The 17,035-nt window shown below is 45.6% G+C and overlaps 4 protein-coding genes across 4 annotated transcripts; 3 read left to right on the top strand and 1 right to left on the bottom strand.

The window, feature by feature from the left end:
* Positions 1–168: 168 nt before the first annotated feature.
* On the top strand, positions 169–9,825 carry H6S33_009272 (uncharacterized protein; the record flags this gene model as incomplete). Its single annotated transcript, XM_044840649.1, has 7 exons — positions 169–498; positions 733–2,572; positions 2,631–3,380; positions 3,435–4,039; positions 4,116–9,310; positions 9,369–9,672; positions 9,751–9,825. 7 exons carry the CDS (start codon positions 169–171, stop codon positions 9,823–9,825), a joined length of 9,099 nt encoding a protein of 3,032 aa, XP_044698087.1.
* Positions 9,826–10,864: 1,039 nt separating this feature from the next.
* On the top strand, positions 10,865–11,863 carry H6S33_009271 (uncharacterized protein; the record flags this gene model as incomplete). The annotated part of the gene is made up of 2 exons (XM_044840648.1): positions 10,865–10,929; positions 10,990–11,863. 2 exons carry the CDS (start codon positions 10,865–10,867, stop codon positions 11,861–11,863), a joined length of 939 nt encoding a protein of 312 aa, XP_044698086.1.
* A 981-nt stretch (positions 11,864–12,844) lies between these two features.
* H6S33_009270 (uncharacterized protein) lies at positions 12,845–13,759 on the bottom strand (the record flags this gene model as incomplete). Its single annotated transcript, XM_044840647.1, has 1 exon — positions 12,845–13,759. One exon carries the CDS (start codon positions 13,757–13,759, stop codon positions 12,845–12,847), a length of 915 nt encoding a protein of 304 aa, XP_044698085.1.
* A 415-nt stretch (positions 13,760–14,174) lies between these two features.
* H6S33_009269 (uncharacterized protein) lies at positions 14,175–14,504 on the top strand (the record flags this gene model as incomplete). Its single annotated transcript, XM_044840646.1, has 2 exons — positions 14,175–14,312; positions 14,406–14,504. The coding sequence occupies 2 exons, from the start codon at positions 14,175–14,177 to the stop codon at positions 14,502–14,504; spliced, it is 237 nt and encodes a 78-aa protein (XP_044698084.1).
* Between the last annotated feature and the right edge of the window lie 2,531 nt (positions 14,505–17,035).

Below are 17,035 nucleotides of genomic sequence, written 5' to 3'. Positions count from 1 at the left end.
CGACACGCTTCTGTTGGCACCGCCAATGATGGACGAGATGGCGGTATCGAGGGGGCAGGCGGAGACATGAGAAGTGATGATCTCCCTTGCAGGATACTCGCAGAGCTAAAGGGAGTTGAGTGGTTTATTTACAACCGGAGTCCAGCATACGATTATATTATTGATCAGATGGCGCCGAGTCAACAAAACGAAGATGCTGCCAGTGAAGGAAGGAAAGAGACTGGCTATTCTGGGCACTCTGGGGCCGATGATTCCAAGGCAGAAACGATCTCAGCAAGGATGAAGAGTTCAATAGGGTCATTAATGAGAGACCACGAAGGGTCAGTGGGGGAAAGCTCAAATGCCGACACGAATGCAGACTCTGATTCGGCATATCTCAGCATGCTGCCAATTAAGATTCTTGTCAATCGTGGTGCTGTGGTTATGGGGAATAACAATACACCTAGCGTACTAGTTGCCCATTTTGAAAAAGCTGATGCCAGTATTGATGCTACAAGGGTATGTAGCTTTTTCTTTCAATACAAAACCACATGCTCTCCTGAGCGCCCATATGTTTCGTTGTTTCAACATGCTGCCCGGTATTGCCGAATTCGTTCTTAGATGTCTTCAATGACCTGCACATACTTCTTGTAAACATTCATATTCTGGGCCTTATATTTCTATTGCCTCCGGAATTCGACTAGGCCTCTCATCAACTACAATAATAAAATGCTAACATATACCGCTGCGCAGTCAGTTGCATCTGTCGACAAATACAAACAAGTATTCAGTGTAGACTTCACCCATCCTGTGGTTCAATTTAAAACAAATATGGAATACAAGGAACCTCTCGTATCCCGCGGTGACCGCCTTCTCTCCTCAGAAGAAGAGACGAACCTCCACCAAAAGTCTCACCAACTACGAAACCGTCGTCAAAAGCTTAAAGACCTCCTGCCAATTTTCTCGGAGTCTATTGAATCTCTAACACCCTCCGATGTTACGAATAATGATTTTCCTCTACAATCACGAGTAACAGGTCAAGATAGGTGGGTTGGACTTAGGATGTATCTTGACGAGGGCCAAGATGAAGGTTGGAAGTTTGAGCCTGCAGAATATGCAAAAGTTTCAACAGTGTTGGATTGTCCGAAGGGGAAAATGAACTTTTTTTGGGACATTCCAGGGACTGTCGGTCGACCACGATCGTCAAGTACCCAAACCAGTGGGGTAGCTGACCCACCTGATGAAGATATCAATGGCTCTGAGCACACACCTCCAGAATGGGGAATTGATTTGTCGTTTGAAGGGGGAACTATTCAGTACGGGCCTTGGACCGACCGGCAGCGCGTCCATCTACAAAATATGTTTGCTCCTCGAATCTACAAAACTGCTACTCCACGCAACAAGCTACAAGAGGGAGAGAGTAGAATCGCAACTAAGTTCAAGCTTTTTGTTGAACTCTCTAGCTCCACTATTCTTAGAATCCCGGTCAGAGAAGAAAGCAAAGACTGGAAATTTCGTCGCCGACTTGACGATGGTGAGGTACGTCCTTTTGGATGGTTGGAAATCAAGGTTGCCGCCGAGTCTACAATCTCCTATGAAATGTCCATGGTTCCTTCGCCAACAGGCTGGAAGAACGGGTTGAAATTGGATTTAAAAAGCCCTGAGGTGCGATCATCGGTTAATCATGGCCTTCTCTGGAAGGCAACACAACAGGCCATAGATGCCGACCTTAGCGGTCCATTGCAGTGGAACGGGAAACATAAATGGACTTTCGATGTCCTTAGTCGGGGTATTGAGATATTTATTCTTAGAGAGCATGTCACACTGATAACAGACTTGGTAACAGACTGGGCAACGGGGCCGCCATCAGAATACTGGAGTTTTACACCGTTTTTATATGACATCATACTCAGATTTGAAGACCGATTTGAGGTGTGCATGAATGTTAATGACCAGAATATCATCAACAACCCAAGTGATATTGAGGACAATACACTCTTAGTTCTTCACGGAGATGGCGGCTTGAAGGCTAAGGTTGGCCTGGATATGACACGCTTTAGGCCAGATGAAAGCACGGTAAGCTTCGATATATGGATCGACGGTGAAGAAACCAACCTTCAGCTCGGTGTCAGACAGCCAGTATGGAATACATGGCATTCATTTTTGAGCCCAGAAACTGGAATGAAGCTAGCGACAGTCAAAGAGATCATGGTAAAGGGGTCCTATAACTATTACGCCACCGCTGGACCAGGGTTAATCGACACATTATTACTGGATATCTCAGGGAGTGGGCTAAAACTAAAGCTGTTTGGGTTCCTGATACGTTACTTCCTTGTGATTAGGGAGAATTACTTCGGCGAGAACTTGCATTTTAAGACATTAGAAGAGTGGCAGAAGCAGGGAGGAAGAAGCGGAGCTACAACGATTGAAGGGAATAATAAGAAGGCCAATGATCTAGATGTCATGTTGACTGTGGAAGCGAAGAACAGCTGTGTCATCATGCCAAAACATCTTTATGGGGGAACCGGGAAGAATCTGAAGCTGAACTTTGCATCGCTGGGGATAGATATGAGATTCACTAATTATTACATGGGTAGGTTCCTCACCCCGTTCTCATTAAGTGCCCAATTAACAATTATATATGGGGATAGATCTTCAGGTCAATGTCAGTCCTATAACAGCATACATTAGCTCCACGCCAGATAATCCACAAATCTTCATTGATGGCCTCACTATATATGGACACCGTCTTTTTGGGCTCCCGCCAACCGAGCCAACATATGTTTGTAATTGGGACCTCGATATTGGCGCTATAACCGGAGAATGCACTCCTGACTTTCTGCCAACTGCTATATGCGCATTGAAAGGTTTCATTTTCAGCTTCGAAGATAAAGAAAATGCCCTTCCGGTCCCCGAATCTGAGGTCCTAGTAGTCCACGACGTAACGTTCATCCGGGTCAGCTTAAAATCTCTCAAACTCTGGCTCCGCGTAGACAGTCCTTCAGCTATTCGAGTCACAAGTGGAGAGATACTCTTTATCCTTAACGATCTTGCGGATGAGAAACATTCTGAGCGTATTTCGTTATCAATGCCAGATTTGACCATGTCATGCGTTGATGTTAATTATGGAAGTGGCGACTTGGTTCAAAATACGGAGACTAGCGGCCATCTCGGCACGTCACTTAAGGTTACAGTATTTGGACGGAAGAAAAATTTCTCCAAGGATAGAGCACTACAAATGAAACATGTTCGTGAAAGTGATTTTAGGACAGGCAGAGCAAAGTTTTTAATTAGAGAAGATTTTGAGGAGGGTGGAAGTAGGGCAAGCAGCATGTATAATGAAAATCTAGATGCTGAACCACCGAGTCTACCGCTGCCCAGCCTACCTAAGCCACTATATGGTAGGTTTCTGCCTATGCTCCGATAATTAAATGCTGATTTGAAAATATGGTTAGGCGGGGATAGTTACCATGGGTTTCTAGGGTCCTCCAAAGGCTCTGTTGCGTCCGGCCATACAGGAAGCACTGGTATTAGAAGAAAGAGCTCTTTCCTCGCAGCCTCTAGTATTTCAAGTGCAGTACCGAGTATCCTGCGCGCTGCAAGTTCCCATGCACCATCATTCCATTCAGCAGTCGAGACATTGTCATCAGAAATACCTATAGCAGCCACCCTTGGGGAAAGCCTAAGAGTACCTCTGAGTCCAGCCTCGACAACGCCCGGATCACAGTCGCCGCGGCGGTCTATGCGTGCCAGAAGTCGCCAAGAAAGTTCTGATGGGCAATCATTTGCTGCTACGAAATCAAGATCAAAGGTTCTTCTATCGAGTTCATTTGCAAAACCACTTTTTCCGCTTGGTTCAGTCGAGCCAGACTTGAAGAATGTCCCATGGCTAGCATCGGGCACTGGAAGCGGACATAGTGAAGAAGATGCAGAAGACTCATTCACTCCCGAAAGTGCTTTTATAGATGAAAGTACCTCACAGACCAGTATTGTCATTGATTTTGTGTCTGGAATCAGGGGGTATTGCACGGCAGTTGGAGTGAAGGCTGTGTTACAATTGGTGGAATGCATGCAACCAAAAGTTGTCCTTTCCCAATGCACCAGTCATAGTTATTTAGAGCTGACTTTGTAATCAGAGCCCTGAGGATATCCTCGATTCTATTCAGATAAGTGTAGTCGATAGACTTGTGAAACTTATGACCAACAAGTCCCAAGACTCGGCGATCACTGAGGTTTATTTAAAAATACCGCAATTCAAATTCTGCTTCACAAACCCCGTGCCCAAGACTCTGACCCATAACTATTATAGTATCGACGGTGAAAGGGCAGACGAAGATACTTATAACCTAGAGCTGAGTAACCTTTTAGTTTCTGCAAGATCAAAAACGGGTTTTCCCCCTCAACGCAAAAATCAAGAAGAATTAGGAGGGAAAGAAGTGTTCTCTTGTCATATACTCCTAGGAACGCTAGAAGTTATAATGAGCCAACGACAAGCTGGATATCAAGATTCGCTTCTAAAGCCAGCCTTGTGTTTATTGGTACAAGGCCTTCTATTCTGGGCTTCTACGAATGAGACATCCACTGCTTCTCTCAGGATAGAAACGATCGCGTCATCACTTCAAAGTAATCAGGCAATGTTTCTTTACGACGCTGCAACTCGGACGGAAGCGCTCATTGCAGATTTACAACAGACGTTTAAGGTCCTATCGAATAATGAAAAGCAACGCGTACAGGCACTTGCCTATTCTCTAGCAGTTGCAGGAGAAGAATTTGGCATTACTGGTGATCCTTCGTCTCTCACGCGACCATCATATGTACTTCGCTCAGCGCTAGATCATGTCCGTGTCAACGATTCTTGGAAGGTCATGTCTCGTATGCGACACATCTACCAATCTGTACCGGTTGCTCCTCGAGAAAATCTGCAAATCCGTTGTATCTCCAATTTGAACCAGTGTCCAGCAGATGGAAAAAGACGGGTCGTTTCTGCATTTGAGAGATGGCGCAGCTGGGAATTAGCAGATCTGCATAGCAGCTATATTGTCGATGCTATATTCGGTCCTGAGGATAAAAATGAAGGCCCCATAAGACCAGCTGGTCTCATGGAAGCTCAAATAGGGATAACCGGTGTGAAGATGCTCGTTGACCCTGGTCCTATGCAATGCGAATTTGTACTTGGTCACATTGCAGCAAAGACTTCTTTGGGGAACCCAGAAATCTCGAACAGTTCTATGGTATCGACAGTTGGTGGACCAAACTTGTCTGTTTCAACCATCGTGCAAGCCCACTGCGGAAGCATCCAACTAGGCCTAACTTGGGAGATTCTAGAAATCTTCGAGGGACTTGCAAAAGCATTCGCAAAAAGACATTCGGGCTCGGAAACTTCGAAAGCAACCTCTGTCGCGTCCATTGAGTCTAGCAAAAAACAAAGCTTTCACGTACTGCTGACCACAGATACTGGATCACTTATACTTGATACGATTAACCTGAAAAGCATCAGCAGGGCTCATAATTTTCAGGCTTCACTTTTTATTTCGAGCAAAAACTCGGACCTTCAAGAAGCTTTGCTAGGAAGCGTATTATTACGCTCTGATCTAGTAACCTCTGAGTTAAAATGCGGAAACAAGACCCTCAGTATGACAAAGCTTAGAAATCCTAGTATATATGGACATTTCGACGAGCATTGTTTGGCAGATACAAAGTTCAACATCTGGAAAGTCGCGGGGTCATGTGAAGACCTATCTTTCGATATTAGGGAGGAGGTTTTGGGTCTGATGGAGGTTATCGATTTTGTGGTGAACGATGAAGTCTCACGAATCTGGCGGTTAGTGGAGGACTTGAAAGGATCTTCACTGTCACGACCTCCTCCTCAACCAACAGCTCCCAATTCACCGGCTTTTCCATTTTTTCCCCGGCGTAATGTGCATGTCCTTCATTTGACATTATCTCTAGAGAACTTTACTATTGAGGCAACCCTGCTGCCTTCTTTGGCCTATGTCATGCGCGGGAATGGGGTCAGGGGCTCCACCAGACCAAAACATGCCACAGAAGAAATCATCCTAGATTTCGACGTTCTTTACCACGAGCATGAGATTAGAACAGGTTATGATAAAGCGCAAACCAGGAGTATCTCGGTTTTGCAGATGCCATCGATCAATGGAAGAGTCAGACACCAAGATTCAGCGGAAGAACAATTGATAGAGGTCTTTATCTCCGTGGAAACGATTAAACTAGACGCATCCTCTATTCAAAGTTTACTTAACGTCCTTACCAAACCTGAAGTTGGGAACGTCATCGAAAGTGCGAGGGTTGAATGGATAGGTACTCAGGCGAGATTGGACGAAATCTTTGATACACCAGATAAACCTCCTGTACCCTCCGTCAAAACAGGAACGCCTCTTGTATACCGTGCTCATGTAGGGGTCTCTGGGTTGACGATTCAAAGTTCTGCTCCATCGGCAACTCTAAATATTGACCTAGGCTGCATTCGAGTCCATGCTTCAAACAAGCCTAACGCCGACATACTCTTACTTCCTGAGGTTCATGTGGAGTTCCGAGAAATCACAGTTGAGCTAACAAAGGTTACAACTGATGGCTCACTTGAAACTTGTGGATACGTAGAGCTACATGCATCTATCTTATGCTCTTCGACAGAATCTGCTGGTGGAAAGATCGTTCGCGCATTTTACGTCACCAGCCACTCTCTCCAAATAGACCTCTTTGCAGAGACTGCCTCCACAATTGTTGATGTTGCGGGCCATCTTCAAGATAAGTTACGAGACTTGGATCTGTCAAGAGAAGTCAAATATCTTCGAAAGCTCCGCAGTTCTAAACCGCTTGTCCCCATTGAATCAGTAGGATCTGAAAAGGGCAGAAACTCTATGCAGCTGTTCACCTCGGTCATTTCAGTGGAAATGAAAGGAATCCAGATCTCTTGGATCACGGGCGCCTCAACTCAGCCCATCTCACTGAACCACACGAGACAGAACCTAGTACTCTCTTTCAAGAGAATCAACTTTGCAACTGCTACAAAGAAAGCAAATGAAGCGCGTCTAACAATCGAAGAGTTCTTGGTCCAGATGGTTGACCAAGACAGCAAGGTAACCAGCCGTTCTGAGAACTCTGCAATTATGCCTGAGGTCGTCTTCAACGTCGCATACTTTTTGAACGATGCGGACAGACGTCTTGCCTTCCAAGCTAAGGGAACCTCGTTGGACCTACGTCTTACTTCTTCATGTGTGGTTGGGATAAACCAGTTGGAAACCTCCATTGCTACTGCGAGCGAAAAGTTTCGCGATGCTTCAGCAACCTGGAAATCGACACCCACAGAAAGTGGTGCGGAGAGAGAAAACATGTTTGGTACAAAAAGGCTTAGATCTGTCCTTGTGGACGCCGATTTTGCTGGTGCCGTCGTCCATATTAGTAAAGCGTCAGAGTCAACAGAGTTGGAAAAATTGGCATCCCGAGCATCATCATCACAAGGCCGTTATGGGCAATTCGCTCACGGGGATTCAAATGGTATAACAATACTCAAATCCCCAGGTCTGGCCTTCAAGGCAGAATATGTTGCGCCGATAGACGAGGACCCATCACTTAACGCTGAAATCAAGATCAGCGCATCAAGCAATATACTTTATCCTTCAGTCGTACCCCTGATCTTGGAGATGTCCTCAAATATCAAAGAGGTTATGCGGGAACCCACCGAAACGAAACCAGAAGAAACCCCAGACATTAGTCCGACAGAACCCAAAGAAACTTCTCCTGGCCCGGCAGCTATCCTTGGCAAGTGCCGACTCAATATCGGCTTGCGAATCTGCAAACAGGAATTCACGTTGAGCTGTCAACCCATCGCGCGTGTAGCCGCTTCTGCAGGCTATGACGAGATCTATGTTACTCTCAGTACTTGTGAGGAAGCTGTGGGTGGTCGATTCTATGCCTTATCGGTCATTGCTTCTGGGTTTGAAGCGTCATTGAAGCACGTTTATTCACGGGATTCTACCGGTCAGTTGCAAGTTCGGGAAGTTGTTGCGTCTTTGATGAACAGCAAACACCTGAACGGCTCCGATGGCCTCTCATGTATTATGAAGATGAGCCCCATCAAGTCGCAACTCAATATCAAGCAATTCCAGGATTTCCTACTGTTCCGTGAGATCTGGCTACCCGAAGAGATACGTAAAAGCTCGCCGGCTCCGATTATCCGGTCCCCTGAGCCCTCCCCGATGTTGGTACAAAGATACCACAGAGTTGCTGCTACAAAGGCTTTTCCATGGAATACAGCTGTGTCGATTTCTGAGATTGATCTTCAGCTCGATCTGGGCCAGTCGCTTGGCAAGAATTCCTTGCTAATATCAAACCTCTGGATGGACTCGCGAAAGAGCTCCGACTGGGAACAGACCATGTCGCTTGGGTTTGATGCCATCAAAGTGACATCTGTTGGACGCCTTAGCGGTTTTATCCACCTCAAGAACATGAAGGTCAGGACATCGATTCATTGGCTATCTGGTGCTGATGAGGTCGTCCAAACCCCTCTTATCCAAGCTTCTTTGGGCTTCGAGCAACTTCAAGTCAAGGCGTCTTTTGATTACCAAGCCTTCCTATTAGCCGACATCACTAGCTTCCATTTCTTGATGTACAACCTGCAGAAAGCAGGCGGGAAAGCGGGTGATCGACTAGTAGGGGTTCTCGACGGAGACAAGATCCAGATCTACTGCACGACATTGAGCGCGTCTCAAGGTCTCGCACTTTACCAGGCGTTCTTGAGACTCCGGCAGGAAAAGATCGATGCTTTCAACATCTCACTAAAGGACGTAGAAAGGTACCTCAACAGACGCTCTCAATCCAATTTCACAGCATCATATCCTGCTCCTATCCAGTTGAACCGAGAAAGCCCCCAGCCTCCAGCATTCCTGTCGCTCTACACAGACGTGGTGGTGATGTTGAAGGAAGTCAGCATTGGCATCTTCCCCAGCACTTTCTATGACACACAGGTCTTCAAGCTTGACGCACTAAACGCTTCCGCCCAATTTGGCGTTGGAATGGAGGTTGAGAAACTCCATAGTAAGCTAGAGATGACGCTTGGCGAGTTAAGAATAGCCCTGGCAACCATCAAACGACCGGAGATGGGCAGCTCCCTAGGCGATGTGAGCGTGGAGGATATCGTGTACCATGCTCGTGGTGCACGCGGTGGAACGATCCTAAAAGTTCCTCAGGTGACGGCCTTTATGCATACATGGCACAAGGCCGGCTCTAATGAGATTGAATACATCTTCAAGAGCGCCTTTAAGGGTAAAGTGGACGTAGGATGGAATTATTCCAGAGTGAGCTTCATCAAAGGGTCTGCAATCACCTCCTTGAAATCACATACAGCGATTCACTTACTGACAAAACATTAGAATGTGGGCCAACCATGTTAAGGAAATGTCCCAGCGCCAGGGCAAGATAATCACCAACAGTCACATTTCAATCAGTACCAATTCTCCACCTCCATCCGAAGCCGCAGAAGACAATGACAGCGCAGAAGGCGGTGAGCAGCGTAAGATCACTGCGGTTGTCAATGTTCCTCAGTCAAAATACGAGTACACCGCGCTCGAACCACCCATTATCGAAACTCCGCAGTTGCGAGACATGGGTGAAGCCACACCGCCGTTGGAGTGGATTGGGTTGCATAGAGATAGACTTCCGAATTTGACGCATCAGGTAACTTAATAACCTCACCCATTTTATTCTATCCCCCGGATCATATCCAAAGTGACGTTTTTCTGACAATACGCATAGATTGTAATTGTTTCGTTATTGGAGATTGCCAGAGAGGTCGAGGATGCTTATTCCAAAATCCTTGGCACTAGTTAAGGGGTGTTTTGTTTGCTTATGCTGAAAAGGACCTATGGAAATGGTAGATAAGGCGTTCTATGGGTTGATAAGATCCTCTCTCTGGTTTTGTTTTAATTCCCTTTTTTTTCGAGATATAATTCTGTTTAATGACCCTTATTTCTTCTCGGACAACTGGACATAAATACCCCGTAGTCTTTCGCTTTCTGCTTTTTGTGTTATATGATTGGGGTATGCGATGTTACTTAGTGGTTATAACGCATACGGATATAAATAGCCGCTGTTCTAAATTCGTTTAGTAAATACGTTATTTGTCTAAATCTAAATAGTATAATCTTCCTCCTTGTGGTCAGGAAGCATTATGATTGGTTGATTTTCTTCTACCAGGACTGCTATGCAGTGTAGATAGTGGACAAAGAGCCACTCCCGAGTTCGGAAGGGATGCGACATCCACTTTCATAGGTAGGTAGTTTGTACTGACTATTAATATAGATCTATAGATATCATGGATGACTGGCTTCGTGGATAGAATGGACATTACAATATCCACTCAGAGGTCGTACATAGATTGGACAGTATATTTCTCTCTCTTAGGCTTAAGCTTTAGCGAATTTACGACCGAAGGCTGCATTCCACTTGTAACATATATACAACAGAGCAAGAGCCGACAGTATCCTTTTCTCCCTTCTTACTGAGCGAGTAAAGGCAGGGATAGGAAAGAATCCAAAACCTTGTAGTCGAGAAAACTCGAGTAGGTTTGTTTTCTTTCTTTATATGCCCTCTTGTACTGCTTTACTAGGTATATATTGGACTGAATCATCCATAATATCTAAAAAGTTCTGGATAGATTAGAATACCACTAATGCTGATCTGGTAACGCTCAATATTTGCCTTCTCCGGCGACTACTACTAAAGTCTCCGGTACTTACGATATCATGAATATTGACATCATGAGGATACGTCCTCAGTATAAACACGCATTTCAGCATAATTCCTTAAATGTCTCCTCTCTTCTCAAGTATTGCGATCCCATAACCCAGCCCCCTCAATATACTTGAAAATGCGTTTCGAAATCTTCCTCGCTGGTATCATTGCTTCTGCATCGGCTCAAATCCTCGAAACAGGGTATGACCAAAAAAGAAGTCCGGAGCGTATCTCACTCTACTAAACCTCTTTCTATCATAGACAAGACGAACCCAGCGCTGAGGTTTCTAATCTGGCCACCTCCCTGATTCCCGCTCCTCCTGTCGAAGCACAGGTGACCGACCTCGCTGCCCCAGAAATTTACGAAGAACTCCTTGGTCCAGTTGGTGGTATCCTATCAGCAATCGCACATAGTGTCGAGACTTCGGTCCTGGGAAAGGTGACCGATGTTCCGGCCAGTGAGCTGAATAAGCTTTCGAGCAGCATCGCCGCGAAGGAGTCTGATGTTCTGGGAGGAGCGATTTCGGCGGCGGCGGAGGCGAGTGCAACGAAGAAGCAAGATGCGGACAGGAAGGAGGAGGCATTGCCGGTTAACACGGGGGTGAGGATTAGTGATAACGATGGGGTAGGTAATAGGGACGATGATAAGGATCATGATGAAGATCGTGAGGACCATGACGATGATCATAATGACCATGACGATGATCATAATTACCATGAAGATGATCATAAGGACCATGATAAGGACCATGATAAGGATGATGATAGGGGTGATGATAAGGATGATGATAATGATAGAAGGCAGCAGAAGCAAGTTGATGAGGGTGAGGATGATGCAACTGGAGCTGATGCAGCCGCTACTGGTGACGCAGCTGAAGACGATGCTGCTACTGCTGGTGACAACGTGGACGCTGGCGACATCGTCGATGAAGCAAACGGCCGAGTTGGCGCAGAAACCGACGATAAAGTCGTGGATGATGCTGAAGCGCAGAGCGGAGCCGACGAAGACAACATTACCAGCCCTGAGAGTTTGAGGAAGAGGTACAGCAAATTAAGTGAGAACGCCGCAGAGACCCTTGTGGCTTGGTCTCCAGTCATTTGTATTTTGTTTGGAGCGGTGGTTTTGCTTTTGTAGAGGGATCACGTTTAATCATGGGACAGTGAAAGAAGAAATTGAGTGCGTTTTGTTTTTATAATCACATGCATTATTGTTATTATTGAAATTGAAATTTGTACAGGGAAGCACAACCAATCATTGCATCTTGTCGTCGAGTGAGATCTTATGATCCACTGATCGGCCCACTAGTGCCCCTATTAAGCCATGATCCAGGGGTATGCATTATTTGTCTTAGATACAAAAGATCTAAGTCCATGACCTTGATGCAGATTAAAACCCCAAATTCTGGAGAACTTCATGTGTAGTTCCAGCCAACCCCCTATTATCTGATCTTGACTGTCACGCCTCTTGTGTCCCAACAAGTTGAAATGCGTCCCCCCAAAACAGTAACGGGGAAGTAGAATGTGGTGCTCTGACCGTATTTTTAATTCACCCCTGCTTCTACTTCGCATAGAGATAGCTTTTTAGTGCACGCTGTAACTACTTGAAGTGGTAGTGTCTTTTTTAAATGAGGGAGAAAAAATCATCTCGTGATCTCCTGATAGGTCACCTTGAATAATCTTTTGTGCCGAAAATAAAACAAATTGATCCCAATTCCCAATTCTCCGAGTGAAAATGAAGAAGAAAAACACCAATCCCTAGAAAAGATTTAGATCAAAGATCGTTGCAATCTTAAAGATCCCCCCTGTGCAAAAATCAGATGAGAACTCAAAATCAATAAACCCATAAAAACGAAGAAAGAAAGAAGAAAAGAAAAGCGCAAGGAGTAGAGTGAAAGTAAGACAAGAGAGCAAAAACAAATCGAACCCAAACCGAAGCTCCGCGACAATGTCAGAATAAAAACCCGGTATCCCAAAACACTTGTAGTCTTTGTCATGCTGATAATTTGCCCAAATTTCATATCGATACAAGCCTTTTTCCCGCCGTTTAAAAATTGTAATGATAAAAGTAGAAAGAAGAAAGAAATTCAGGCGGCGTTGAATCGCGCACCAAGTCTAATTAGTTGTCGTCACCGCTGACAGAGCTTCCGACCTCGGTCCAGCTGCCGACGCTCTCAACATCCGATCCGAAATCGCTTAGGATATCGTCAGCGGGTTGCTCAATCTCCTCCGGGGCACTGCCAGCAAGACTGGGAGCAGAAGAGGGTGTGTGAGCTGCACTGGCCCATTCATGAATGCTCCAGTATGGTTGAGAGCTTTCAAATGGGTTAGAAACATCCTCTTGATCTTCACCAGAAGAAACTGTTCGGGACGAAGCTGCCTTTTGCTGTTCGATGGGCTCGGTAGCCTCCTGGACTTCTGCGACATCGACAAAGGGATCACTGATCACAGATAGCTCGAGAGACGGCTGGACCGCAAGTGATTGGGGCTTGGGTGGCAAAGCAGGAGGCTCGGCAGGCATTTGGGGAAGTGGCTTCTCGAGTTGAAGGGTCTCGGTTGAACCGCGGCGAGATACAGGATCGAGGTGGGGAGTGGACATTCTAGACGATTCTGTTGCTGCGTCAAAAACTACCAGATTTTCAGGCATGGTACCGAATTGTTGACCACGATGTCTGACGTGAGCTGAGGGAGTATGATATCCATTGTGATATTGCTCCCTGCTGGAAGAAGAGGCAAAACCATAGGCCTCATCTCCCTTGGTAAACGACTTTTCTCCTCCCTCGGATCTTTCCTCGTTATACGGTCTTTCTTTCTCGCCCTCATTTTCCCTGTAGGATTCGGAAAATGGCCCACGGCTTGTCATGGGAATAGGTTCTCTTTGTGGGTTGATCTCTTGTGCTAGAGCATGTAGCGAATTTTTGACCTTTCGACGGGTCCGGTCGACGAACTCGTAAACATGTTCGCGATTGTCGTATACTACGATTCCGGCAACCACAATGACCGTGGCCGCAATAAAGATAATTTTGGCAGGCATTCTACTCTTTTTTTTTTGTTGCTGGTGGCGAGTCCGATTTCTGACACGTCCGTGAAGAATGATGTCAGGGAGAGTGGTGGTGAGTTGCAGGCAAGCAACTGGTTACTGGACAAGCCTCGACTATTCTCGGTTGGTAGCAGCAGCAGCAGCAGCAGCAACAGTAACAGCAGCAGCGGGAGTAATGAGATGAGGAAGGGAAGAGAGGAGACGAGAAGAGCGGAGGGTAGGAGTGAAAATAAAAGCAACGAGGAGGATATGGGAGAGGGAGGAGGAAAAGCAAGGGAGGAGGAGCCAAGAGACTTTGAGACTTTAAGTCGACGGACAAACACTCAAGGCGTAGTAGCGCATACCGTGGAGAGCTCCGCTAACGTAAAGTACTGTTGTCGGCGGGGTAACGAAGCCCACCAGCTCAACAATGCGATCACGTCTTGATATAGGGATAGGCAAGTACCGCGGCCTGATTCCGGAACCTGATTTCTTTTATCCTGCTTCCTTTGTTTTTGTATTTTGCCATATTATTTACAATAGGTACTTCCTTACGTGTGTCAGAGGCGTAAGTAAAAGGAGTTTCCCACCTGCTCATGTGCCCCAAGCTATGTGCTACGGTGTAACCTGGGGTACCTAACTATTCGTTCTTTACTGGCAGCGAACAGCTAGACACACTGACGTTTTGCTATCGATACGCCGCCACCTTCTCGACAAGGCGCTATCGCCCAGCTTGGCTAATCTCCGTGTCCCCCACTGATTCAGTGATGTGGCTGTGGAGTCAACGACGACGCGTCCACGCCACTACCTGCTCAGAGGAGAAGGAGGCAACTCAGGCAAGCAATTTGATGCCTAATTAGAGAAGCCGTTAAGCGATGGCTTAGATGAGGACCACTGGTCTTTTCCAACGCAGCTCTATCCTTCTTTATTGGTTCGCGCCGGAATAGTCCTCAATTTCTATGTACCTAAGTACCTTTTCCTGTCTGCTTGGATGCAGAATCATGTATGGAGTTGATATTCCTTGTTGCACAGTACCTACTCTGGAAGCGACTGCATTTCTTCCGGAGATCGGAAAGCTCGGGTATGCATACCCCAGGTATAATCATGTGGGGCGGTCTTGCATTCTTGGCGCATCGTGCATCACTCGGTGTCCGAGATTTTTTGTTTAATTCATTAATACGGTACGGTGTCCGAGATAGTAGCACTTCTTATGGGTTGTGTTTATTATCCGCCTTGATTTGCGTTACCCAGGACTGCTTCTGTGGTGCACGGTGCAGTGAAACCCTATTCATCGACTTTTTTCTACCCGTCGAATCAGTATGACGGGTTCAAGATGCTGAAGATTGCACCGTGTTCTGAAGATTATGAATCAGCGCGTGCTACCCAGAGAGAAGAGAATGGGAATATGTATGTATATTGAATTCGGAGTCAAGAGAAAGCAACACGTATCCATGATCACATGCGGTCTATGCGCGTGCACTCTAACTATTGGTCCATATGTGTCGTCTTGCCAGCTGCCTGACGTCTCCAGCACGTCACATTATACAAAAGCCTAATCTTCGTGACAAGCCAGGTGTATGTACTCAAAGGTTTAAAGTAAGCCCTAGAAGAGCCGAATCATAGGAAAACACCTCGGACAACGAAATTTGTAGATAGAATATGTCAAGGCAAAAAATATACATACGTCGTTGCTTAATTGACTACAAGTACATGTACATATGTGTGGATAAAGGGCCTTATATTTATATAACCCTTATAATAACAGACTGGAATATGTACCCAGTCACTTACAACAGTTATTACTTACACTATAGTGACTGATAGTCACGATCAGATATATCTTCCTGGGCTCTAAGCCATAAATCGGCAAACGAAACTCCCAAGTGACCGAGTGATAATCCATGAAGAAAAATCGACGATGTCACCCAGATTGAATATCAAGCTTTTCCTCTGATGGAGAGTAGTTTGGGGTTATCTTTGCACACGAAATCGTCTATCTAGGGATTTTTCCTCTAGTAACGATACAAATTTCCTTGATTGAACAATACTACCAGCGCCAGATTCAATATTTATTCCTTTTTATCCTACCAACTAGATGATCTTGCGAGGAGCTTTCTCCTGTGATCGAAGAATACATTCTCCTTTCCTATTCAAACCAAGGTCTTTCTTCAGCGAAGAGACTGGGTTATGAATTTAGTTGGATTCTATTTAATGGCGAGAACACTAGGAGCTCTCGGAATTAAGGTCGGGCTCCTAAGATTTGCCCCGAGTTTAGCCCATCCGCCTCCGTTGCATATATAATGTCCTGTATTCCTTATACTAGTGTATTGGTATGAGTAGTAGACGATCCAAAAGATCACTCTTTTTAACCATTTTTTGCGGGAGGCGCGGGGGGCATGAGTTAAGTACAAAAACACCGAGTGTTTGACCGAATCACGAGATATCACTCGTGACAAGGAGGTTGCGGGATACTCTCGCTGTAGATCTATATGAATTCGTAATTTGATGTCGCTCAAGGGCCTTCCAGCTAAGTAATTAATCCTTTAGCTGTTCATAGTCTTGAGTTGAAAATCTTAAACTTTGTATGAAATTTTAAGCTTTGCCTGGTGAAACCTTCTCCGCTATCCCTTCGTGGGTCACAATTTTAGTGAGAGATCAATCAGTTGATAGGGGGGATAAAGAGATCTGTGAGCAAGAGCCACTCTCTTAGCACCAACTTTAGGGTGCGCAGCGTATGTCCCACCCCACTTACCATCACACCTCACCTCACCCCTCCACTTCCGCATCTCACCAACACAACCACCAAACTACTGAACATCATCAGCCATCAAAGTCATCGTAATATCCATCATGATAGGGACATAAGTCCTAGGCTTATTTTTACCATCAACCCACTATCCACGTCACCAGAACCCATATCGCTAATTCCCACCATATTTACCAACACGAATTGATTATAGGTACATATACTTAGCCATCGTCATTGTCACCAGCATCGGCAGCAACATATAATGGCGGGTTCTGGAGAGACCATCCTTTCTATTCTACTCAGCATATGGTTTATATAAACCAAGCCAAACATACCTAAAGAAAGCAAAGACTTGCTTAAATTCTCTAAGATCGCCAGAAGCTAAAATAAAAGTCCCAGATATACCTACAGAGAGGGTGAGAGGGGACAGGCGTTCCGCTTACTTCATAAAAATGTCCTGGACTCAATCGAAACCCATAAAGCCATAATACTTGCAAAATTTAGGGTGGTTCATCAGGACTTTTGAGGTAAATGAGGCAACT

This window comes from Morchella sextelata (genome assembly GCF_020137385.1).
Source record: "Morchella sextelata strain SCLS chromosome Unknown scls_3, whole genome shotgun sequence".
Classification (NCBI taxonomy): domain Eukaryota; kingdom Fungi; phylum Ascomycota; class Pezizomycetes; order Pezizales; family Morchellaceae; genus Morchella; species Morchella sextelata.
The sequence above is the reverse complement of the archived record's forward strand: the minus strand, read 5'-3'. Positions and strand labels throughout refer to the sequence as shown.